The 19,685-nt window shown below is 56.1% G+C and overlaps 1 protein-coding gene across 1 annotated transcript in view; it reads left to right on the forward strand.

The window, feature by feature from the left end:
• Nucleotides 1-4,454, forward strand: part of LOC137361974 (double C2-like domain-containing protein alpha) — a 134,358-nt gene extending 129,904 nt beyond the window's left edge. The window contains exons 9-10 of the mRNA XM_068026572.1: nucleotides 1,198-1,294; nucleotides 4,333-4,454. Coding sequence (XP_067882673.1) covers nucleotides 1,198-1,294; nucleotides 4,333-4,454 — 219 coding nt within the window. The remainder of the gene's footprint in view (nucleotides 1-1,197; nucleotides 1,295-4,332) is intronic.
• Nucleotides 4,455-19,685: the final 15,231 nt, after the last annotated feature.

A 19,685-nucleotide genomic window follows, 5' to 3' on the forward strand; every position in this document is an offset into this window, starting at 1 on the left:
GGAGACACAGTGGGAGAGGTCTGGAGGGTGTTTTATAGGGAGGAGGGAGAGGGGGAGAAGGGGAGGGGGAGAATTAGGGAGGGGGATTAGAGAGAGGAGGGAGAGGGGGAGAAGGGGAGAGGGAGGTAGGGAGGGGGTTTAGAGAGAGGAGGAAGAGTGGGAGAAGGGAAGAGGGAGAGGTAGTGAGGGGGTTTAGAGAGAGAAGGAAGAGTGGGAGAAGGGAAAAGGGAGAGGTGGGGAGGGGGATTAGAGAAAGGAGGGTAGAGGGGGAGAAGGGGAGGGGGAGAGGTAGGGAGGGGGATTAGAGAAAGGAGGGAGAGTGGGAGAAGGGGAGAGGGAGAGGTAGGGAGGGGGTTTAGAGAGAGGATGAAGACTGGGAGAAGGGGAGAGGGAGAGGTAGGGAGGGGGATTAGAGAGAGGAGGGAGAGTGGGAGGGGAGAGGGAGAGGTAGGGAGGGGGATTAGAGAGAGGAGGGTAGAGGGAGAGTGGGAGAAGGGGAGAGGAAGAGGTGCGGAGGGGGTTTAGAGAGAGAAGAGAGAGGGGGAGTGGGATAAGGGGCGAGGGGGAGGTGCGGAGAGGGTTTAGAGAGAGAAGGGAGAGGGAGGGGTGCGGAGAGGGTTTAGAGAGAGAAGGGAGAGGGGGAGTGGGAGAAGGGGAGTGGGAGAGGTGCGGAGAGGGTTTAGAGAGAGAAGGGAGAGGGGGAGTGGGATAAGGGGAGAGGGAGAGGTGCGGAGAGGGTTTAGAGAGAGAAGGGAGAGGGAGAGGTGCGGAGGGGGTTTAGAGAGAGAAGAGAGAGGGGGAGTGGGAGAAGGGGAGAGGGAGAGGTGCGGAGAGGGTTTAGAGAGAGAAGGGAGAGGGGGAGTGGGATAAGGGGAGAGGGAGAGGTGCGGAGAGGGTTTGGAGAGAGAAGGGAGAGGGAGAGTGGGATAAGGGGAGAGGGAGAGGTGCGGAGAGGGTTTAGAGAGAGAAGGGAGAGGGGGAGTGGGATAAGGGGAGAGGGAGAGGTGCGGAGAGGGTTTAGAGAGAGAAGGGAGAGGGGGAGTGGGATAAGGGGAGAGGGAGAGGTGCGGAGAGGGTTTAGGGCCAATACAGAACCGCATGGGTCACGGCAAGAGCTTGTAACGTGACCCTTCACCTCCCCCCCCCTGGCGACACCCCCACGGCTGACCTCCCTTTGCCCTCTGACCCCTCCTTTAGGAGTTCTTCTATGAGATTGACCATGCGGCCCTCGCTAGCAAGACCCTGGAGGTGACTGTGTGGGACTACGACCTGGGAAGGTCAAATGACTTTATTGGTGAGTGAGTGGGGGGGCGGACCCATACCCCGGGGAGAGTCTGTGCCCGTGGGGACCCCGGGGAGAGTCTGTGCCCGTGGGGACCCCGGGGAGAGTCGGTGCTAATGGGGGACCCCGGGGAGAGTCTGTGCACGTGGGGACCCCGGGGAGAGTCGGTGCTAATGGGGGACCCCGGGGAGAGTCGGTGCTAATGGGGGACCCCGGGGAGAGTCTGTGCCCGTGGGGACCACTGGGAGAGTTGGTGCCACTGGGGGACCCCGGGAAGAGTCGGTGCTAATGGGGGACCCCGGGGAGAGTCGGTGCCCGTGGGGACCCCGGGGAGAGTCTGTGCACGTGGGGACCCCGGAGAGAGTCGGTGCTAATGGGGGACCCCGGGGAGAGTCTGTGCCCATGGGGACCACTGGGAGAGTTGGTGCCACTGGGGGACCCCGGGGAGAGTCGGTGCTAATGGGGGACCCCGGGGAGAGTCTGTGCCCGTGGGGAACACTGGGTGAGTTGGTGCCACTGGGGGACCCCGGGGAGAGTCGGTGCCCTTGGAGACCCCGGGGAGAGTCGGTGCCCATGGGGACCCCGGGGAGAGTCTGTGCCCGTGGGGACCACTGGGTGAGTTGGTGCCACTGGGGGACCCCGGGGAGAGTCGGTTCCCTTGGAGACCCCGGGGAGAGTCGGTGCCCTTGGAGACCCCGGGGAGAGTCGGTGCTAATGGGGGACCCCGGGGAGAGTCGGTGCCCATGGGGACCCCGGGGAGAGTCGGTGCCCATGGGGACCCCGGGGAGAGTCGGTGCTAATGGGGGACCCCGGGGAGAGTCGGTGCCAATGGGGGACCCCGGGGAGAGTCGGTGCCCATGGGGGACTGGACCCCGGGGGGGGGGAGTCGGTGCCTGTGGGGGGAACTGTACCCCGGGGGGGAGTCGGTGCCCGTGTGGGGAACTGTACCCCGAGGAGAGTCGGTGCCCGTGGGGGAACTGTATCCCGGGGGGAGTCGGTGCCCGTGGGGGAACTGTACCCCGGGGGGGAGTCGGTGCCCGTGGGGGGAACTGTACCCCGGGGGGGAGTCGGTGCCCGTGGGGGAACTGTACCCCGGGGGGAGTCGGTGCCCGTGGGGGAACTGTACCCCAGGGGGAGTCGGTGCCCATGGGGGGAACTGTACCCCGGGGAGAGTCGGTGCCCATGGGGGGAACTGTACCCCGGGAAGAGTCGGTGCCCATGGGGGAACTGTACCCCGGGGGGGAGTCGGTGCCCATGGGGGGACTGTACCCCAGGGGGAGTCGGTGCCCGTGGGGGGAACTGTACCCCGGGGGGGAGTCGGTGCCCGTGGGGGGACTGTACCCCGGGGGGAGTCGGTGCCCGTGGGAGGAACTGTACCCCGGGGGGAGTCGGTGGCCGTTGGGGAACTGTACCCCGGGGGGGAGTCGGCGCCCGTGGTGGGAACTGTACCCCAGGGGGAGTCGGTGCCCGTAGGGGGAACTGTACCCCGGGAGTGTCGGTGCCCGTGGAGGGAATCTGTACCCCAGGGGGAGTCGGTGCCCATGGGGGGAACTGTACCCCGGGGGGGGTGTCAGTGCCCGTTGGGGAACTGTACCCCGGGGGGGAGTCGGTGCCCGTGGGGGGAACTGTACCCGGGGGGGAGTCGGTGCCCGTGGGGGAAATGTACCCCGGGGGGGAGTCGGTGCCCGTGGGGGGAATCTGTACCCCAGGGGGAGTCGGTGCCCATGGGGGAACTGTACCCTGGGGGGAGTCGGTGCCCATTGGGGAACTGTACCCCAGGGGGAGCCAGTGCCCGTGGGGGGAACTGTACCCCGGGGGGGGTGTCAGTGCCCGTTGGGGAACTGTACCCCGGGGGGGAGTCGGTGCCCATGGGGGGATCTGTACCCCAGGGGGAGTCGGTGCCCGTGGGGGAAATGTACCCCGGGGGGGAGTCGGTGCCCGTGGGGGAACTGTACCCCGGGGGGGGAGTCGGTGCCCATGGGGGAACTGTACCCCGGGGGGGAGTCGGTGCCCGTGGCGGAACTGTACCCGGGGGGGGAGTCGGTGCCCGTGGGGGAAATGTACCCCGGGGGGGAGTCGGTGCCCATGGGGGAAATGTACCCTGGGGGGGAGTTGCTGCCCGAGGGGGAACTGTATCCCTGGGGGAGTCGGTGCCCGTGGGGGAACTGTACCCCGGGGTGGAGTTGGTGCCTGTGGGGGAACTGTACCCCAGGGGGAGTCGGTGCCCGTGGGGGAACTGTACCCCGGGGGGGGAGTCGGTGCCCATGGGGGAACTGTACCCCGGGGGGGAGTCGGTGCCCGTGGCGGAACTGTACCCGGGGGGGGGAGTCGGTGCCCGTGGGGGGAACTGTACCCCGGGGGGGAGTCGGTGCCCATGGGGGAACTGTATCCCGGGGGGAGTCGGTGCCCGTGGGGGAACTGTACCCCGGGGGGGAGTCGGTGCCCGTGTGGGGAACTGTACCCCGGGGGGGAGTCGGTGCCCATGGGGGAACTGTATCCCGGGGGGAGTCGGTGCCCGTGGGGGGAACTGTACCCCGGGGGGGAGTCGGTGCCCATGGGGGAACTGTACCCTGGGGGGAGTCGGTGCCCATTGGGGAACTGTACCCCAGGGGGAGCCAGTGCCCGTGGGGGGAACTGTACCCCGGGGGGGGTGTCAGTGCCCGTTGGGGAACTGTACCCCGGGGGGGAGTCGGTGCCCATGGGGGGATCTGTACCCCGGGGGGGGTGTCAGTGCCCGTTGGGGAACTGTACCCCGGGGGGGGTGTCAGTGCCCGTTGGGGAACTGTATCCCGGGGGGAGTCGGTGCCCGTGGGGGAACTGTACCCCGGGGGGGAGTCGGTGCCCGTGGGGGAACTGTAACCTGGGGGGGAGTCGGTGCCCGTGGGGGGAACTGTACCCCGGGGGGGAGTCGGCCCCCGTGGGGGAACTGTAACCTGGGGGGGACTTGGTGCCCGTGGGGGAACCGGACACTGCGGGTAATCTCTCTCTCCAGCTCACCCCGCAGATCCGATTCTCATCCTGTCTCTCTCTCTCTCTCTCTCCCTTTGCAGGAGGGGTAACTCTGGGTGTGAATTCCCAGGGTCCGTGTCTGAAGCATTGGTTCGACTGTCTGAAGAACGAGAATATCCGCCTGGATCAGTGGCACGTACTGATCAGTCAACTGACCGACTGAGGAGGGGGCTGGACGGGTCCCCTTCCCCGAAAACACAGCCACACCCCACCCCTGACCGCAGGCCCCCCCCCCACCCCACCCCCCCCCAACAAATTCCCCAGATCGAACCGGAATGACAGAAGTGACCGCAGTGCCTTCGAAACACTCAGCGGTCAACACAGACTCCAGCTGGTCCAGAATCGAGAGGAAGGAGCTCGATGGAGAATATCCCTTCGTATCCAATAGGAATCCCAAACATTCCCAAGGCCAATAAAAAATCAACCGTTAGAAATCGTCCCATCATTATTTCTTAATCGGGAGGAGTACAGAAGTATCCCTCCACACCGGGAGTGAGATACACCGGGAGAGAGATACACCGGGAGAGAGATACACCGGGAGTGAGATACACCGGGAGTGAGATACACCGGGAGTGAGATACACCAGGAGTGAGTCACACCGGGAGTGAGATACACCGGGAGTGAGATACACCGGGAGTGAGATACACCGGGAGTGAGTTACACCGGGAGTGAGATACACCGGGAGTGAGATACACCGGGAGTGAGATACACCGGGAGTGAGATACACCGGGAGTGAGTTACACCGGGAGTGAGATACACCGGGAGTGAGATACACCGGGAGTGAGATACACCTGAAGTGAGATACACCGGGAGTGAGATACACCGGGAGTGAGATACACCGGGAGTGAGATACACCGGGAGTGAGATACACCGGGAGTGAGATACACTGGGAGAGAGATACACCGGGAGTGAGATACACCAGGAGTGAGTCACACCGGGAGTGAGATACACCGGGACTGAGATACAACTGGAGTGAGATACATCGGGAGTGAGATACACAGGGAGTGAGATACACCGGGAGTGAGATACACCTGGAGTGAGATACACAGGGAGTGAGATACACCTGGAGTGAGATACAACTGGAGTGAGATACAGCAGGAGTGAGATACACCGGGAGTGAGATACACCGGGAGTGAGTTACACTGGGAGTGAGATACATCAGGAGTGAGATACACCTGGAGTGAGATACACCTGGAGTGAGATACAACGGGAGTAAGATACACCGGGAATGAGATACACCGGGAGTGAGATACACTGGGAGTGAGATACACCAGGAGTGAGTTACACCGGGAGTGAGATACACCGGGAGTGAGATACACCTGGAGTGAGATACACAGGGAGTGAGATACACCGGGAGTGAGATACACCGAGAGTGAGATACACCTGGAGTGAGATACACCGGGAGTGAGATAAACCGGGAGTGAGATACACCGGGAGTGAGATACACCTGGAGTGAGATAAACCGGGAGTGAGATACACCGGGAGTGAGATACACCTGGAGTGAGATACACCGGGAGTGAGATACACCGGGAGTGAGATACATCGGGTGTGAGATACACCTGGAGTGAGATACAACGGGAGTGAGATACACCGGGAGTGAGATACACCGGGAGTGAGATACATCGGGAGTGAGATACACCTGGAGTGAGATACATCGGGAGTGAGATACACCGGGAGTGAGATACACCGGGAGTCAGAAACACCGGGAGTGAGATACACCGGGAGTGAGAGTCAGTACTGAGGGAGTGTCGCACTGTTAGAGGGTCAATACTGAGGGAGTGTCACACTGTTAGAGGGACAGTACTGAGGGAGTGTCACACTGTTGGAGGGTCAGTACTGATGGAGTGTCACACTGTCAGACGGTCAGTACTGAGGGAGTGTCACACTGTCAGAGGGTCAGTACTGAGGGAGTGTCACACTGTCGGAGGGTCAGTACTGAGGGAGTGTCACACTGTCGGAGGGTCAGTACTGAGGGAGTGCCGCACTGTCGGAGGGTCAGTACTGAGGGAGTGTCACACTGTTAGAGGGTCAGTACTGAGGGAGTGTCACACTGTTAGAGGGTCAGTACTGAGGGAGTGTCACACTGTTAGAGGGTCAGTACTGAGGGAGTGACACACTTTTAGAGGGTCAGTACTGAGGGAGTGTCACACTGTCGGAGGGTCAGTACAGAGGGAGTGTCATACTGTTAGAGGGTCACTACTGAGGGAGTGTCACACTGTAAGAGGGTCAGTACTGAGGGAGTGTCACACTGTTAGAGAGTCAGTACTGAGGGAGTGTCACACTGTTAGAGGGTCAGTACTGAGGGAGTGTCACACTGTCAGAGGGTCAATACTGAGGAAGTGTCACAATGTTAGAGGGTCTGTACTGAGGGAGTGTCACACTGTCAGAGGGTCAATACTGAGGGAGTGTCACACTGTTAGAGGGTCAGTACTGAGGGAGTGTCACACTGTCAGAGGGTCAATACTGAGGGAGTGTCACAATGTTAGAGGGTCTGTACTGAGGGAGTGTCACACTGTTAGAGGGTCAGTACTGAGGGAGTGTCACAATGTTAGAGGGTCTGTACTGAGGGAGTGTCACACTGTCAGAGGGTCAGTACTGAGGGAGTGTCACAATGTTAGAGGGTCTGTACTGAGGGAGTGTCACACTGTTAGAGGGTCAGTACTGAGGGAGTGTCACAATGTTAGAGGGTCTGTACTGAGGGAGTGTCACACTGTCAGAGGGTCAGTACTGAGGGAGTGTCACAATGTTAGAGGGTCTGTACTGAGGGAGTGTCACACTGTTAGAGGGTCAGTACTGAGGGAGTGTCACACTGTTAGAGGGTCAGTACTGAGGGAGTGTCACACTGTCAGAGGGTCAGTACTGAGGGAGCGCCGCCCTGTCGGAGGGTCAGCACTGAGGGAGTGTCACACTGTCAGAGAGTCAGTACTGAGGGAGTGTCACACTGTCGGAGGGTCAGTACTGAGGGAGTGTCACACTGTTAGAGGGTCAGTACTGAGGGAGTGTCACACTGTCAGAGGGTCAGTACTGAGGGAGTGTCACACTGTTAGAGGTTCAGTATTGAGGGAGTGTCACACTGTTAGAGGGTCAGTACTGAGGGAGTGTCACACTGTTAGAGGGTCAGTACTGAGGGAGTGTCACACTGTTAGAGGTTCAGTACTGAGGGAGAGTCACACTGTCGGAGGGTCAGTACTGAGGGAGTGTCACACTGTTAGAGGGTCAGTACTGAGGGAGTGTCACACTGTTAGAGGGTCAGTACTGAGGAAGTGTCACAATGTTAGAGGGTCTGTACTGACGGAGTGTCACACTGTTAGAGGGTCAGTACTGAGGGAGTGTCACACTGTAAGAGGGTCAGTACTGAGGGAGTGTCACACTGTTAGAGGGTCAGTACTGAGGGAGTGTCACACTGTGAGAGGGTCAGTACTGAGGAAGTGTCATACTGTCGGAGGGTCAGTACTGAGGGAGTGTCACACTGTCAGAGGGTCAGTACTGAGGGAGTGTCACACTGTGAGAGGGTCAGTACTGAGGGAGTGTCACACTGTCAGTGGGTCAGTACTGAGGGAGTGTCACACTGTTAGAGGGTCAGTACTGACGGAGTGACACACTGTGAGAGGGTCAGTACTGAGGGAGTGTCACACTGTTAGAGGGTCAGTACTGAGGGAGTGTCACAATGTTAGAGGGTCAGTACTGAGGGAGTGTCACACTGTTAGAGGGTCAGTACTGAGGGAGTGTCACACTGTCAGAGGGTCAGTACTGAGGGAGTGTCACACTGTTAGAGGGTCAGTACTGAGGGAGTGTCACACTGTTAGAGGGTCAGTACTGAGGGAGTGTCACACTGTTAGAGGGTCAGTACTGAGGGAGTGTCACACTGTCAGAGGGTCAGTACTGAGGGAGTGTCACACTGTCAGAGGGTCAGTACTGAGGGAGTGTCACACTGTCGGAGAGTCAGTACTGAGGGAGTGTCACACTGTTAGAGGGTCAGTACTGAGGGAGTGTCACACTGTTAGAGGGTCAGTACTGAGGGAGTGTCACATTGTTAGAGGGTCAGTACTGAGGGAGTGACACACTGTTAGAGGGTCAGTACTGAGGGAGTGTCACACTGTGAGAGGGTCAGTACTGAGGGAGTGTCACACTGTCAGTGGGTCAGTACTGAGGGAGTGTCACACTGTGAGAGGGTCAGTACTGAGGGAGTGTCACACTGTTAGAGGGTCAGTACTGAGGGAGTGACACACTGTTAGAGGGTCAGTACTGAGGGAGTGACACACTGTTAGAGGGTCAGTACTGAGGGAGTGTCACACTGTTAGAGGGTCAGTACTGAGGGAGTGTCACACTGTTAGAGGGTCAGTACTGAGGGAGTGTCACACTGTTAGAGGTTCAGTACTGAGGGAGTGTCACACTGTTAGAGGGTCAGTACTGAGGGAGTGTCACACTGTTAGAGGGTCAGTACTGAGGGAGTGTCACACTGTTAGAGGTTCAGTACTGAGGGAGAGTCACACTGTCGGAGGGTCAGTACTGAGGGAGTGTCACACTGTTAGAGGGTCAGTACTGAGGGAGTGTCACACTGTTAGAGGGTCAGTACTGAGGAAGTGTCACAATGTTAGAGGGTCTGTACTGACGGAGTGTCACACTGTTAGAGGGTCAGTACTGAGGGAGTGTCACACTGTAAGAGGGTCAGTACTGAGGGAGTGTCACACTGTCAGAGGGTCAGTACTGAGGGAGTGTCACACTGTCAGAGGGTCAGTACTGAGGGAGTGTCACACTGTTAGAGGGTCAGTACTGAGGGAGTGTCACACTGTGAGAGGGTCAGTACTGAGGAAGTGTCATACTGTCGGAGGGTCAGTACTGAGGGAGTGTCACACTGTCAGAGGGTCAGTACTGAGGGAGTGTCACACTGTCGGAGGGTCAGTACTGACGGAGTGACACACTGTTAGAGGGTCAGTACTGAGGGAGTGCCGCACTGTGAGAGGGTCAGTACTGAGGGAGTGTCACACTGTTAGAGGGTCAGTACTGACGGAGTGACACACTGTGAGAGGGTCAGTACTGAGGGAGTGTCACACTGTTAGAGTGTCAGTACTGAGGGAGTGTCACACTGTCGGAGAGTCAGTACTGAGGGAGTGTCACACTGTTAGAGGGTCAGTACTGAGGGAGTGTCACACTGTTAGAGGGTCAGTACTGAGGGAGTGTCACATTGTTAGAGGGTCAGTACTGAGGGAGTGACACACTGTTAGAGGGTCAGTACTGAGGGAGTGTCACACTGTGAGAGGGTCAGTACTGAAGGAGTGACACACTGTTAGAGGGTCAGTACTGAGGGAGTGACACACTGTTAGAGGGTCAGTACTGAGGGAGTGACACACTGTTAGAGGGTCAGTACTGAGGGAGTGTCACACTGTTAGAGGGTCAGTACTGAGGGAGTGTCACACTGTTGGAGGGTCAGTACTGAGGGAGTGTCACACTGTTAGAGGGTCTGTACTGAGGGAGTGTCACACTGTCAGAGGGTCAGTACTGAGGGAGTGTCACACTGTGAGAGGGTCAGTACTGAGGGAGTGTCACACTGTTAGAGGGTCAGTACTGAGGGAGTGACACACTGTTAGAGGGTCAGTACTGAGGGAGTGACACACTGTTAGAGGGTCAGTACTGAGGGAGTGTCACACTGTTAGAGGGTCAGTACTGAGGGAGTGTCACACTGTTAGAGGGTCAGTACTGAGGGAGTGTCACACTGTTAGAGGGTCAGTACTGAGGAAGTGTCACACTGTTAGAGGATCAGTACTGAGGGAGTGCCGCACAGTTAGAGAGTCAGTACTGAGGGAGTGTCACACTGTTAGAGGGTCAGTACTGAGGGAGTGTCACACTGTCAGAGGGTCAGTACAGAGGGAGGGTCACACTGTTAGAGGGTCAGTACTGAGGGAGTGTCACACTGTTAGAGGATCAGTACTGAGGGAGTGCCGCACTGTTAGAGAGTCAGTACTGAGGGAATGTCACACTGTTAGAGGGTCAGTACTGAGGGAGTGTCACACTGTCAGAGGGTCAGTACTGAGGGAGTGTCACACTGTTAGAGGGTCAGTACTGAGGGAATGCTGCACTGTCGGAGGGTCAGTACTGAGGGAGTGTCACACTGTTAGAGGGTCAGTACTGAGGGAGTGTCACACTGTTATAGGGTCAGTACTGAGGGAGTGTCACACTGTTAGAGGGTCAGTACTGAGGGAGTGTCACACTGTTAGAGGGTCAGTACTGAGGGAGTGTCACAATGTTAGAGGGTCAGTACTGAGGGAGTGTCACACTGTTAGAGGGTCAGTACTGAGGGAGTGTCACACTGTTAGAGGGTCAGTACTGAGGGAGTGTCACACTGTCAGAGGGTCAGTACTGAGGAAGTGTCACACTGTTAGAGGATCAGTACTGAGGGAGTGTCACACTGTCAGAGGGTCAGTACAGAGGGAGTGTCACACTGTTAGAGGGTCAGTACTGAGGGAGTGTCACACTGTTAGAGGATCAGTACTGAGGGAGTGCCGCACTGTTAGAGAGTCAGTACTGAGGGAGTGTCACACTGTTAGAGGGTCAGTACTGAGGGAGTGTCACACTGTCAGAGGGTCAGTACTGAGGGAGTGTCACACTGTTAGAGGGTCAGTACTGAGGGAATGCTGCACTGTCGGAGGGTCAGTACTGAGGGAGTGTCACACTGTTAGAGGGTCAGTACTGAGGGAGTGTCACACTGTTATAGGGTCAGTACTGAGGGAGTGTCACACTGTTAGAGGGTCAGTACTGAGGGAGTGTCACACTGTTAGAGGGTCAGTACTGAGGGAGTGTCACACTGTTAGAGGGTCAGTACTGAGGGAGTGTCACACTGTCAGAGAGTCAGTACTGAGGGAGTGTCACACTGTCGGAGGGTCAGTACTGAGGGAGTGTCACACTGTTAGAGGGTCAGTACTGAGGGAGTGTCACACTGTTAGAGGGTCAGTACTGAGGGAGTGTCACACTGTCAGAGAGTCAGTACTGAGGGAGTGTCACACTGTTAGAGGGTCAGTACTGAGGGAGTGTCACACTGTTGGAGGGTCAGTACTGAGGGAGTGTCACACTGTTAGAGGGTCAGTACTGAGGGAGTGTCACACTGTCAGAGAGTCAGTACTGAGGGAGTGTCACACTGTCGGAGGGTCAGTACTGAGGGAGTGTCACACTGTTAGAGGGTCAGTACTGAGGGAGTGTCACACTGTTAGAGGGTCAGTACTGAGGGAGCTCCGCACTATCAGAGGGTCAGTACTGAGGGAGTGTCACACTGTTATAGGGTCAGTACTGAGGGAGTGTCACACTGTTAGAGAGTCAGTACTGAGGGAGTGTCACACTGTTAGAGAGTCAGTACTGAGGGAATGCTGCACTGTCGGAGGGTCAGTACTGAGGGAGTGTCACACTGTCAGAGAGTCAGTACTGAGGGAGTGTCACACTGTCGAAGGGTCAGTACTGAGGGAGTGTCACACTGTTAGAGGGTCAGTACTGAGGGAGTGTCACACTGTGAGAGGGTCAGTACTGAGGAAGTGTCACACTGTCGGAGGGTCAGTACTGAGGGAGTGTCACACTGTTATAGGGTCAGTACTGAGGGAGTGTCACACTGTTAGAGAGTCAGTACTGAGGGAGTGTCACACTGTTAGAGGGTCAGTACTGAGGGAGTGTCACACTGTTAGAAGGTCAGTACTGAGGGAGTGTCACACTGTTAGAGAGTCAGTACTGAGGGAGTGTCACACTGTCAGAGAGTCAGTACTGAGGGAGTGTCACACTGTCAGAGAGTCAGTACTGAAGGAGTGTCACACTGTCGGAGGGTCAGTACTGAGGGAGTGTCACACTGTCAGAGAGTCAGTACTGAGGGAGTGTCACACTGTCGGAGGGTCAGTACTGAGGGAGTGTCACACTGTTAGAGGGTCAGTACTGAGGGAGTGTCACACTGTCGGAGGGTCAGTACTGAGGGAGAGTCACACAGTCAGAGGGTCAGTACTGAGGGAGTGTCACACTGTCAGAGGGTCAGTACTGAGGGAGTGTCACACTGTTAGAGGGTCAGTACTGAGGGAGTGTCACACTGTCAGAGAGTCAGTACTGAGGGAGTGTCACACTGTCAGAGGGTCAGTACTGAGGGAGTGTCACACTGTCGGAGGGTCAGTACTGAGGGAGTGTCACACTGTCAGAGGGTCAGTACTGAGGAAGTGTCACACTGTCGGAGGGTCAGTACTGAGGGAGTGTCACACTGTTACAGAGTCAGTACTGAGGGAGTGTCACACTGTTAGAGGGTCAGTACTGAGGGAGCGCCGCACTGTCGGAGGGTCAGTACTGTGGGAGTGTCACACTGTTAGAGAGTCAGTACTGAGGGAGTGTCACACTGTCGGAGGGTCAGTACTGAGGGAGTGTCACACTGTTAGAGGGTCAGTACTGAGGGAGTGTCACACTGTTAAAGGGTCAGTACTGAGGGAGTGTCCACACTGTTAGAGGGTCAGTACTGAGGAAGTGTCACACTGTCAGAGGGTCAGTACTGAGGGAGTGTCCACACTGTCAGAGGGTCAGTACTGAGGGAGCGCCGCCCTGTCGGAGGGTCAGCACTGAGGGAGTGTCACACTGTCAGAGAGTCAGTACTGAGGGAGTGTCACACTGTCGGAGGGTCAGTACTGTGGGAGTGTCACACTGTTAGAGAGTCAGTACTGAGGGAGTGTCACACTGTCGGAGGGTCAGTACTGAGGGAGTGTCACACTGTTAGAGAGTCAGTACTGAGGGAGTGTCACACTGTCGGAGGGTCAGTACTGAGGGAGTGTCACACTGTTAGAGGGTCAGTACTGAGGGAGTGTCACACTGTTAAAGGGTCAGTACTGAGGGAGTGTCCACACTGTTAGAGGGTCAGTACTGAGGGAGTGTCACACTGTTAAAGGGTCAGTACTGAGGGAGTGTCCACACTGTCAGAGGGTCAGTACTGAGGGAGCGCCGCCCTGTCGGAGGGTCAGCACTGAGGGAGTGTCACACTGTCAGAGAGTCAGTACTGAGGGAGTGTCACACTGTCGGAGGGTCAGTACTGAGGGAGTGTCACACTGTTAGAGGGTCAGTACTGAGGGAGTGTCACACTGTCAGAGGGTCAGTACTGAGGGAGTGTCACACTGTTAGAGGTTCAGTACTGAGGGAGTGTCACACTGTTAGAGGGTCAGTACTGAGGAAGTGTCACACTGTCAGAGAGTCAGTACTGAGGGAGTGTCACACTGTCGGAGGGTCAGTACTGAGGGAGTGTCACACTGTCAGAGAGTCAGTACTGAGGGAGTGTCACACTGTCGGAGGGTCAGTACTGAGGGAGTGTCACACTGTTAGAGGGTCAGTACTGAGGGAGTGTCACACTGTCAGAGGGTCAGTACTGAGGGAGTGTCACACTGTTAGAGGTTCAGTACTGAGGGAGTGTCACACTGTCAGAGGGTCAGTACTGAGGGAGTGTCACACTGTTAGAGGTTCAGTACTGAGGGAGTGTCACACTGTTAGAGGGTCAGTACTGAGGGAGTGTCACACTGTTAGAGGGTCTGTACTGACGGAGTGTCACACTGTTAGAGGGTCAGTACTGAGGGAGTGTCACACTGTAAGAGGGTCAGTACTGAGCGAGTGTCACACTGTTAGAGGGTCAGTACTGAGGGAGTGTCACACTGTCGGAGGGTCAGTACTGACGGAGTGACACACTGTTAGAGGGTCAGTACTGAGGGAGTGCCGCACTGTGAGAGGGTCAGTACTGAGGGAGTGTCACACTGTTAGAGGGTCAGTACTGACGGAGTGACACACTGTGAGAGGGTCAGTACTGAGGGAGTGTCACACTGTCAGAGGGTCAGTACTGAGGGAGCGCCGCCCTGTCGGAGGGTCAGCACTGAGGGAGTGTCACACTGTCAGAGAGTCAGTACTGAGGGAGTGTCACACTGTCGGAGGGTCAGTACTGAGGGAGTGTCACACTGTTAGAGGGTCAGTACTGAGGGAGTGTCACACTGTCAGAGGGTCAGTACTGAGGGAGTGTCACACTGTTAGAGGTTCAGTACTGAGGGAGTGTCACACTGTTAGAGGGTCAGTACTGAGGAAGTGTCACAATGTTAGAGGGTCTGTACTGACGGAGTGTCACACTGTTAGAGGGTCAGTACTGAGGGAGTGTCACACTGTAAGAGGGTCAGTACTGAGCGAGTGTCACACTGTTAGAGGGTCAGTACTGAGGGAGTGTCACACTGTCGGAGGGTCAGTACTGACGGAGTGACACACTGTTAGAGGGTCAGTACTGAGGGAGTGCCGCACTGTGAGAGGGTCAGTACTGAGGGAGTGTCACACTGTTAGAGGGTCAGTACTGACGGAGTGACACACTGTGAGAGGGTCAGTACTGAGGGAGTGTCACACTGTCAGAGAGTCAGTACTGAGGGAGTGTCACACTGTTAGAGGGTCAGTACTGAGGGAGTGTCACACTGTTAGAGGGTCAGTACTGAGGGAGTGTCACATTGTTAGAGGGTCAGTACTGAGGGAGTGACACACTGTTAGAGGGTCAGTACTGAGGGAGTGTCACACTGTGAGAGGGTCAGTACTGAGGGAGTGTCACACTGTGAGAGGGTCAGTACTGAGGGAGTGACACACTGTTAGAGGGTCAGTACTGAGGGAGTGACACACTGTTAGAGGGTCAGTACTGAGGGAGTGTCACACTGTTAGAGGGTCAGTACTGAGGGAGTGTCACACTGTTAGAGGGTCAGTACAGAGGGAGTGTCACACTGTTAGAGGGTCAGTACTGAGGGAGTGTCACACTGTCAGAGGGTCAGTACTGAGGGAGTGTCACACTGTTAGAGGGTCAGTACTGAGGGAATGCTGCACTGTCGGAGGGTCAGTACTGAGGGAGTGTCACACTGTTAGAGGGTCAGTACTGAGGGAGTGTCACACTGTTATAGGGTCAGTACTGAGGGAGTGTCACACTGTTAGAGGGTCAGTACTGAGGGAGTGTCACACTGTTAGAGGGTCAGTACTGAGGGAGTGTCACACTGTTAGAGGGTCAGTACTGAGGGAGTGTCACACTGTCAGAGAGTCAGTACTGAGGGAGTGTCACACTGTCGGAGGGTCAGTACTGAGGGAGTGTCACACTGTTAGAGGGTCAGTACTGAGGGAGTGTCACACTGTTAGAGGGTCAGTACTGAGGGAGTGTCACACTGTCAGAGAGTCAGTACTGAGGGAGTGTCACACTGTTAGAGGGTCAGTACTGAGGGAGTGTCACACTGTTGGAGGGTCAGTACTGAGGGAGTGTCACACTGTTAGAGGGTCAGTACTGAGGGAGTGTCACACTGTCAGAGAGTCAGTACTGAGGGAGTGTCACACTGTCGGAGGGTCAGTACTGAGGGAGTGTCACACTGTTAGAGGGTCAGTACTGAGGGAGTGTCACACTGTTAGAGGGTCAGTACTGAGGGAGCTCCGCACTATCAGAGGGTCAGTACTGAGGGAGTGTCACACTGTTATAGGGTCAGTACTGAGGGAGTGTCACACTGTTAGAGAGTCAGTACTGAGGGAGTGTCACACTGTTAGAGAGTCAGTACTGAGGGAATGCTGCACTGTCGGAGGGTCAGTACTGAGGGAGTGTCACACTGTCAGAGAGTCAGTACTGAGGGAGTGTCACACTGTCGAAGGGTCAGTACTGAGGGAGTGTCACACTGTTAGAGGGTCAGTACTGAGGGAGTGTCACACTGTGAGAGGGTCAGTACTGAGGAAGTGTCACACTGTCGGAGGGTCAGTACTGAGGGAGTGTCACACTGTTATAGGGTCAGTACTGAGGGAGTGTCACACTGTTAGAGAGTCAGTACTGAGGGAGTGTCACACTGTTAGAGGGTCAGTACTGAGGGAGTGTCACACTGTTAGAAGGTCAGTACTGAGGGAGTGTCACACTGTTAGAGAGTCAGTACTGAGGGAGTGTCACACTGTCAGAGAGTCAGTACTGAGGGAGTGTCACACTGTCAGAGAGTCAGTACTGAAGGAGTGTCACACTGTCGGAGGGTCAGTACTGAGGGAGTGTCACACTGTCAGAGAGTCAGTACTGAGGGAGTGTCACACTGTCGGAGGGTCAGTACTGAGGGAGTGTCACACTGTTAGAGGGTCAGTACTGAGGGAGTGTCACACTGTCGGAGGGTCAGTACTGAGGGAGAGTCACACAGTCAGAGGGTCAGTACTGAGGGAGTGTCACACTGTCAGAGGGTCAGTACTGAGGGAGTGTCACACTGTTAGAGGGTCAGTACTGAGGGAGTGTCACACTGTCAGAGAGTCAGTACTGAGGGAGTGTCACACTGTCAGAGGGTCAGTACTGAGGGAGTGTCACACTGTCGGAGGGTCAGTACTGAGGGAGTGTCACACTGTCGGAGGGTCAGTACTGAGGGAGTGTCACACTGTTACAGAGTCAGTACTGAGGGAGTGTCACACTGTTAGAGGGTCAGTACTGAGGGAGCGCCGCACTGTCGGAGGGTCAGTACTGTGGGAGTGTCACACTGTTAGAGAGTCAGTACTGAGGGAGTGTCACACTGTCGGAGGGTCAGTACTGAGGGAGTGTCACACTGTTAGAGGGTCAGTACTGAGGGAGTGTCACACTGTTAAAGGGTCAGTACTGAGGGAGTGTCCACACTGTTAGAGGGTCAGTACTGAGGAAGTGTCACACTGTCAGAGGGTCAGTACTGAGGGAGTGTCCACACTGTCAGAGGGTCAGTACTGAGGGAGCGCCGCCCTGTCGGAGGGTCAGCACTGAGGGAGTGTCACACTGTCAGAGAGTCAGTACTGAGGGAGTGTCACACTGTTAGAGGGTCAGTACTGAGGGAGTGTCACACTGTTAGAGGGTCAGTACTGAGGGAGCGCCGCACTGTCGGAGGGTCAGTACTGTGGGAGTGTCACACTGTTAGAGAGTCAGTACTGAGGGAGTGTCACACTGTCGGAGGGTCAGTACTGAGGGAGTGTCACACTGTTAGAGGGTCAGTACTGAGGGAGTGTCACACTGTTAAAGGGTCAGTACTGAGGGAGTGTCCACACTGTTAGAGGGTCAGTACTGAGGGAGTGTCACACTGTTAAAGGGTCAGTACTGAGGGAGTGTCCACACTGTCAGAGGGTCAGTACTGAGGGAGCGCCGCCCTGTCGGAGGGTCAGCACTGAGGGAGTGTCACACTGTCAGAGAGTCAGTACTGAGGGAGTGTCACACTGTCGGAGGGTCAGTACTGAGGGAGTGTCACACTGTTAGAGGGTCAGTACTGAGGGAGTGTCACACTGTCAGAGGGTCAGTACTGAGGGAGTGTCACACTGTTAGAGGTTCAGTACTGAGGGAGTGTCACACTGTTAGAGGGTCAGTACTGAGGAAGTGTCACAATGTTAGAGGGTCTGTACTGACGGAGTGTCACACTGTTAGAGGGTCAGTACTGAGGGAGTGTCACACTGTAAGAGGGTCAGTACTGAGCGAGTGTCACACTGTTAGAGGGTCAGTACTGAGGGAGTGTCACACTGTCGGAGGGTCAGTACTGACGGAGTGACACACTGTTAGAGGGTCAGTACTGAGGGAGTGCCGCACTGTGAGAGGGTCAGTACTGAGGGAGTGTCACACTGTTAGAGGGTCAGTACTGACGGAGTGACACACTGTGAGAGGGTCAGTACTGAGGGAGTGTCACACTGTCAGAGGGTCAGTACTGAGGGAGCGCCGCCCTGTCGGAGGGTCAGCACTGAGGGAGTGTCACACTGTCAGAGAGTCAGTACTGAGGGAGTGTCACACTGTCGGAGGGTCAGTACTGAGGGAGTGTCACACTGTTAGAGGGTCAGTACTGAGGGAGTGTCACACTGTCAGAGGGTCAGTACTGAGGGAGTGTCACACTGTTAGAGGTTCAGTACTGAGGGAGTGTCACACTGTTAGAGGGTCAGTACTGAGGAAGTGTCACAATGTTAGAGGGTCTGTACTGACGGAGTGTCACACTGTTAGAGGGTCAGTACTGAGGGAGTGTCACACTGTAAGAGGGTCAGTACTGAGCGAGTGTCACACTGTTAGAGGGTCAGTACTGAGGGAGTGTCACACTGTCGGAGGGTCAGTACTGACGGAGTGACACACTGTTAGAGGGTCAGTACTGAGGGAGTGCCGCACTGTGAGAGGGTCAGTACTGAGGGAGTGTCACACTGTTAGAGGGTCAGTACTGACGGAGTGACACACTGTGAGAGGGTCAGTACTGAGGGAGTGTCACACTGTCAGAGAGTCAGTACTGAGGGAGTGTCACACTGTTAGAGGGTCAGTACTGAGGGAGTGTCACACTGTCGGAGAGTCAGTACTGAGGGAGTGTCACACTGTTAGAGGGTCAGTACTGAGGGAGTGTCACATTGTTAGAGGGTCAGTACTGAGGGAGTGACACACTGTTAGAGGGTCAGTACTGAGGGAGTGTCACACTGTGAGAGGGTCAGTACTGAGGGAGTGTCACACTGTGAGAGGGTCAGTACTGAAGGAGTGTCACACTGTCAGAGGGTCAGTACTGAGGGAGTGTCACACTGTTAGAGGGTCAGTACTGAGGGAGTGTCACACTGTTAGAGGGTCAGTACTGAGGGAGTGTCACACTGTTAGAGGGTCAGTACTGAGGGAGTGACACACTGTTAGAGGGTCAGTACTGAGGGAGTGACACACTGTTAGAGGGTCAGTACTGAGGGAGTGTCACACTGTTAGAGGGTCAGTACAGAGGGAGTGTCACACTGTTAGAGGGTCAGTACTGAGAGAGTGTCACACTGTCAGAGGGTCAGTACTGAGGAAGTGTCACACTGTTAGAGGATCAGTACTGAGGGAGTGTCACACTGTTAGAGGGTCAGTACTGAGGGAGTGTCACACTGTCAGAGGGTCAGTACAGAGGGAGTGTCACACTGTTAGAGGGTCAGTACTGAGGGAGTGTCACACTGTTAGAGGATCAGTACTGAGGGAGTGCCGCACTGTTAGAGAGTCAGTACTGAGGGAGTGTCACACTGTTAGAGGGTCAGTACTGAGGGAGTGTCACACTGTCAGAGGGTCAGTACTGAGGGAGTGTCACACTGTTAGAGGGTCAGTACTGAGGGAATGCTGCACTGTCGGAGGGTCAGTACTGAGGGAGTGTCACACTGTTAGAGGGTCAGTACTGAGGGAGTGTCACACTGTTATAGGGTCAGTACTGAGGGAGTGTCACACTGTTAGAGGGTCAGTACTGAGGGAGTGTCACACTGTTAGAGGGTCAGTACTGAGGGAGTGTCACACTGTTAGAGGGTCAGTACTGAGGGAGTGTCACACTGTCAGAGAGTCAGTACTGAGGGAGTGTCACACTGTCGGAGGGTCAGTACTGAGGGAGTGTCACACTGTTAGAGGGTCAGTACTGAAGGAGTGTCACACTGTTAGAGGGTCAGTACTGAGGGAGTGTCACACTGT

The sequence above is a fragment of the Heterodontus francisci genome, unplaced genomic scaffold (genome assembly GCF_036365525.1).
Source record: "Heterodontus francisci isolate sHetFra1 unplaced genomic scaffold, sHetFra1.hap1 HAP1_SCAFFOLD_518, whole genome shotgun sequence".
In the NCBI taxonomy this organism is placed as follows: Eukaryota; Metazoa; Chordata; class Chondrichthyes; order Heterodontiformes; family Heterodontidae; genus Heterodontus; species Heterodontus francisci.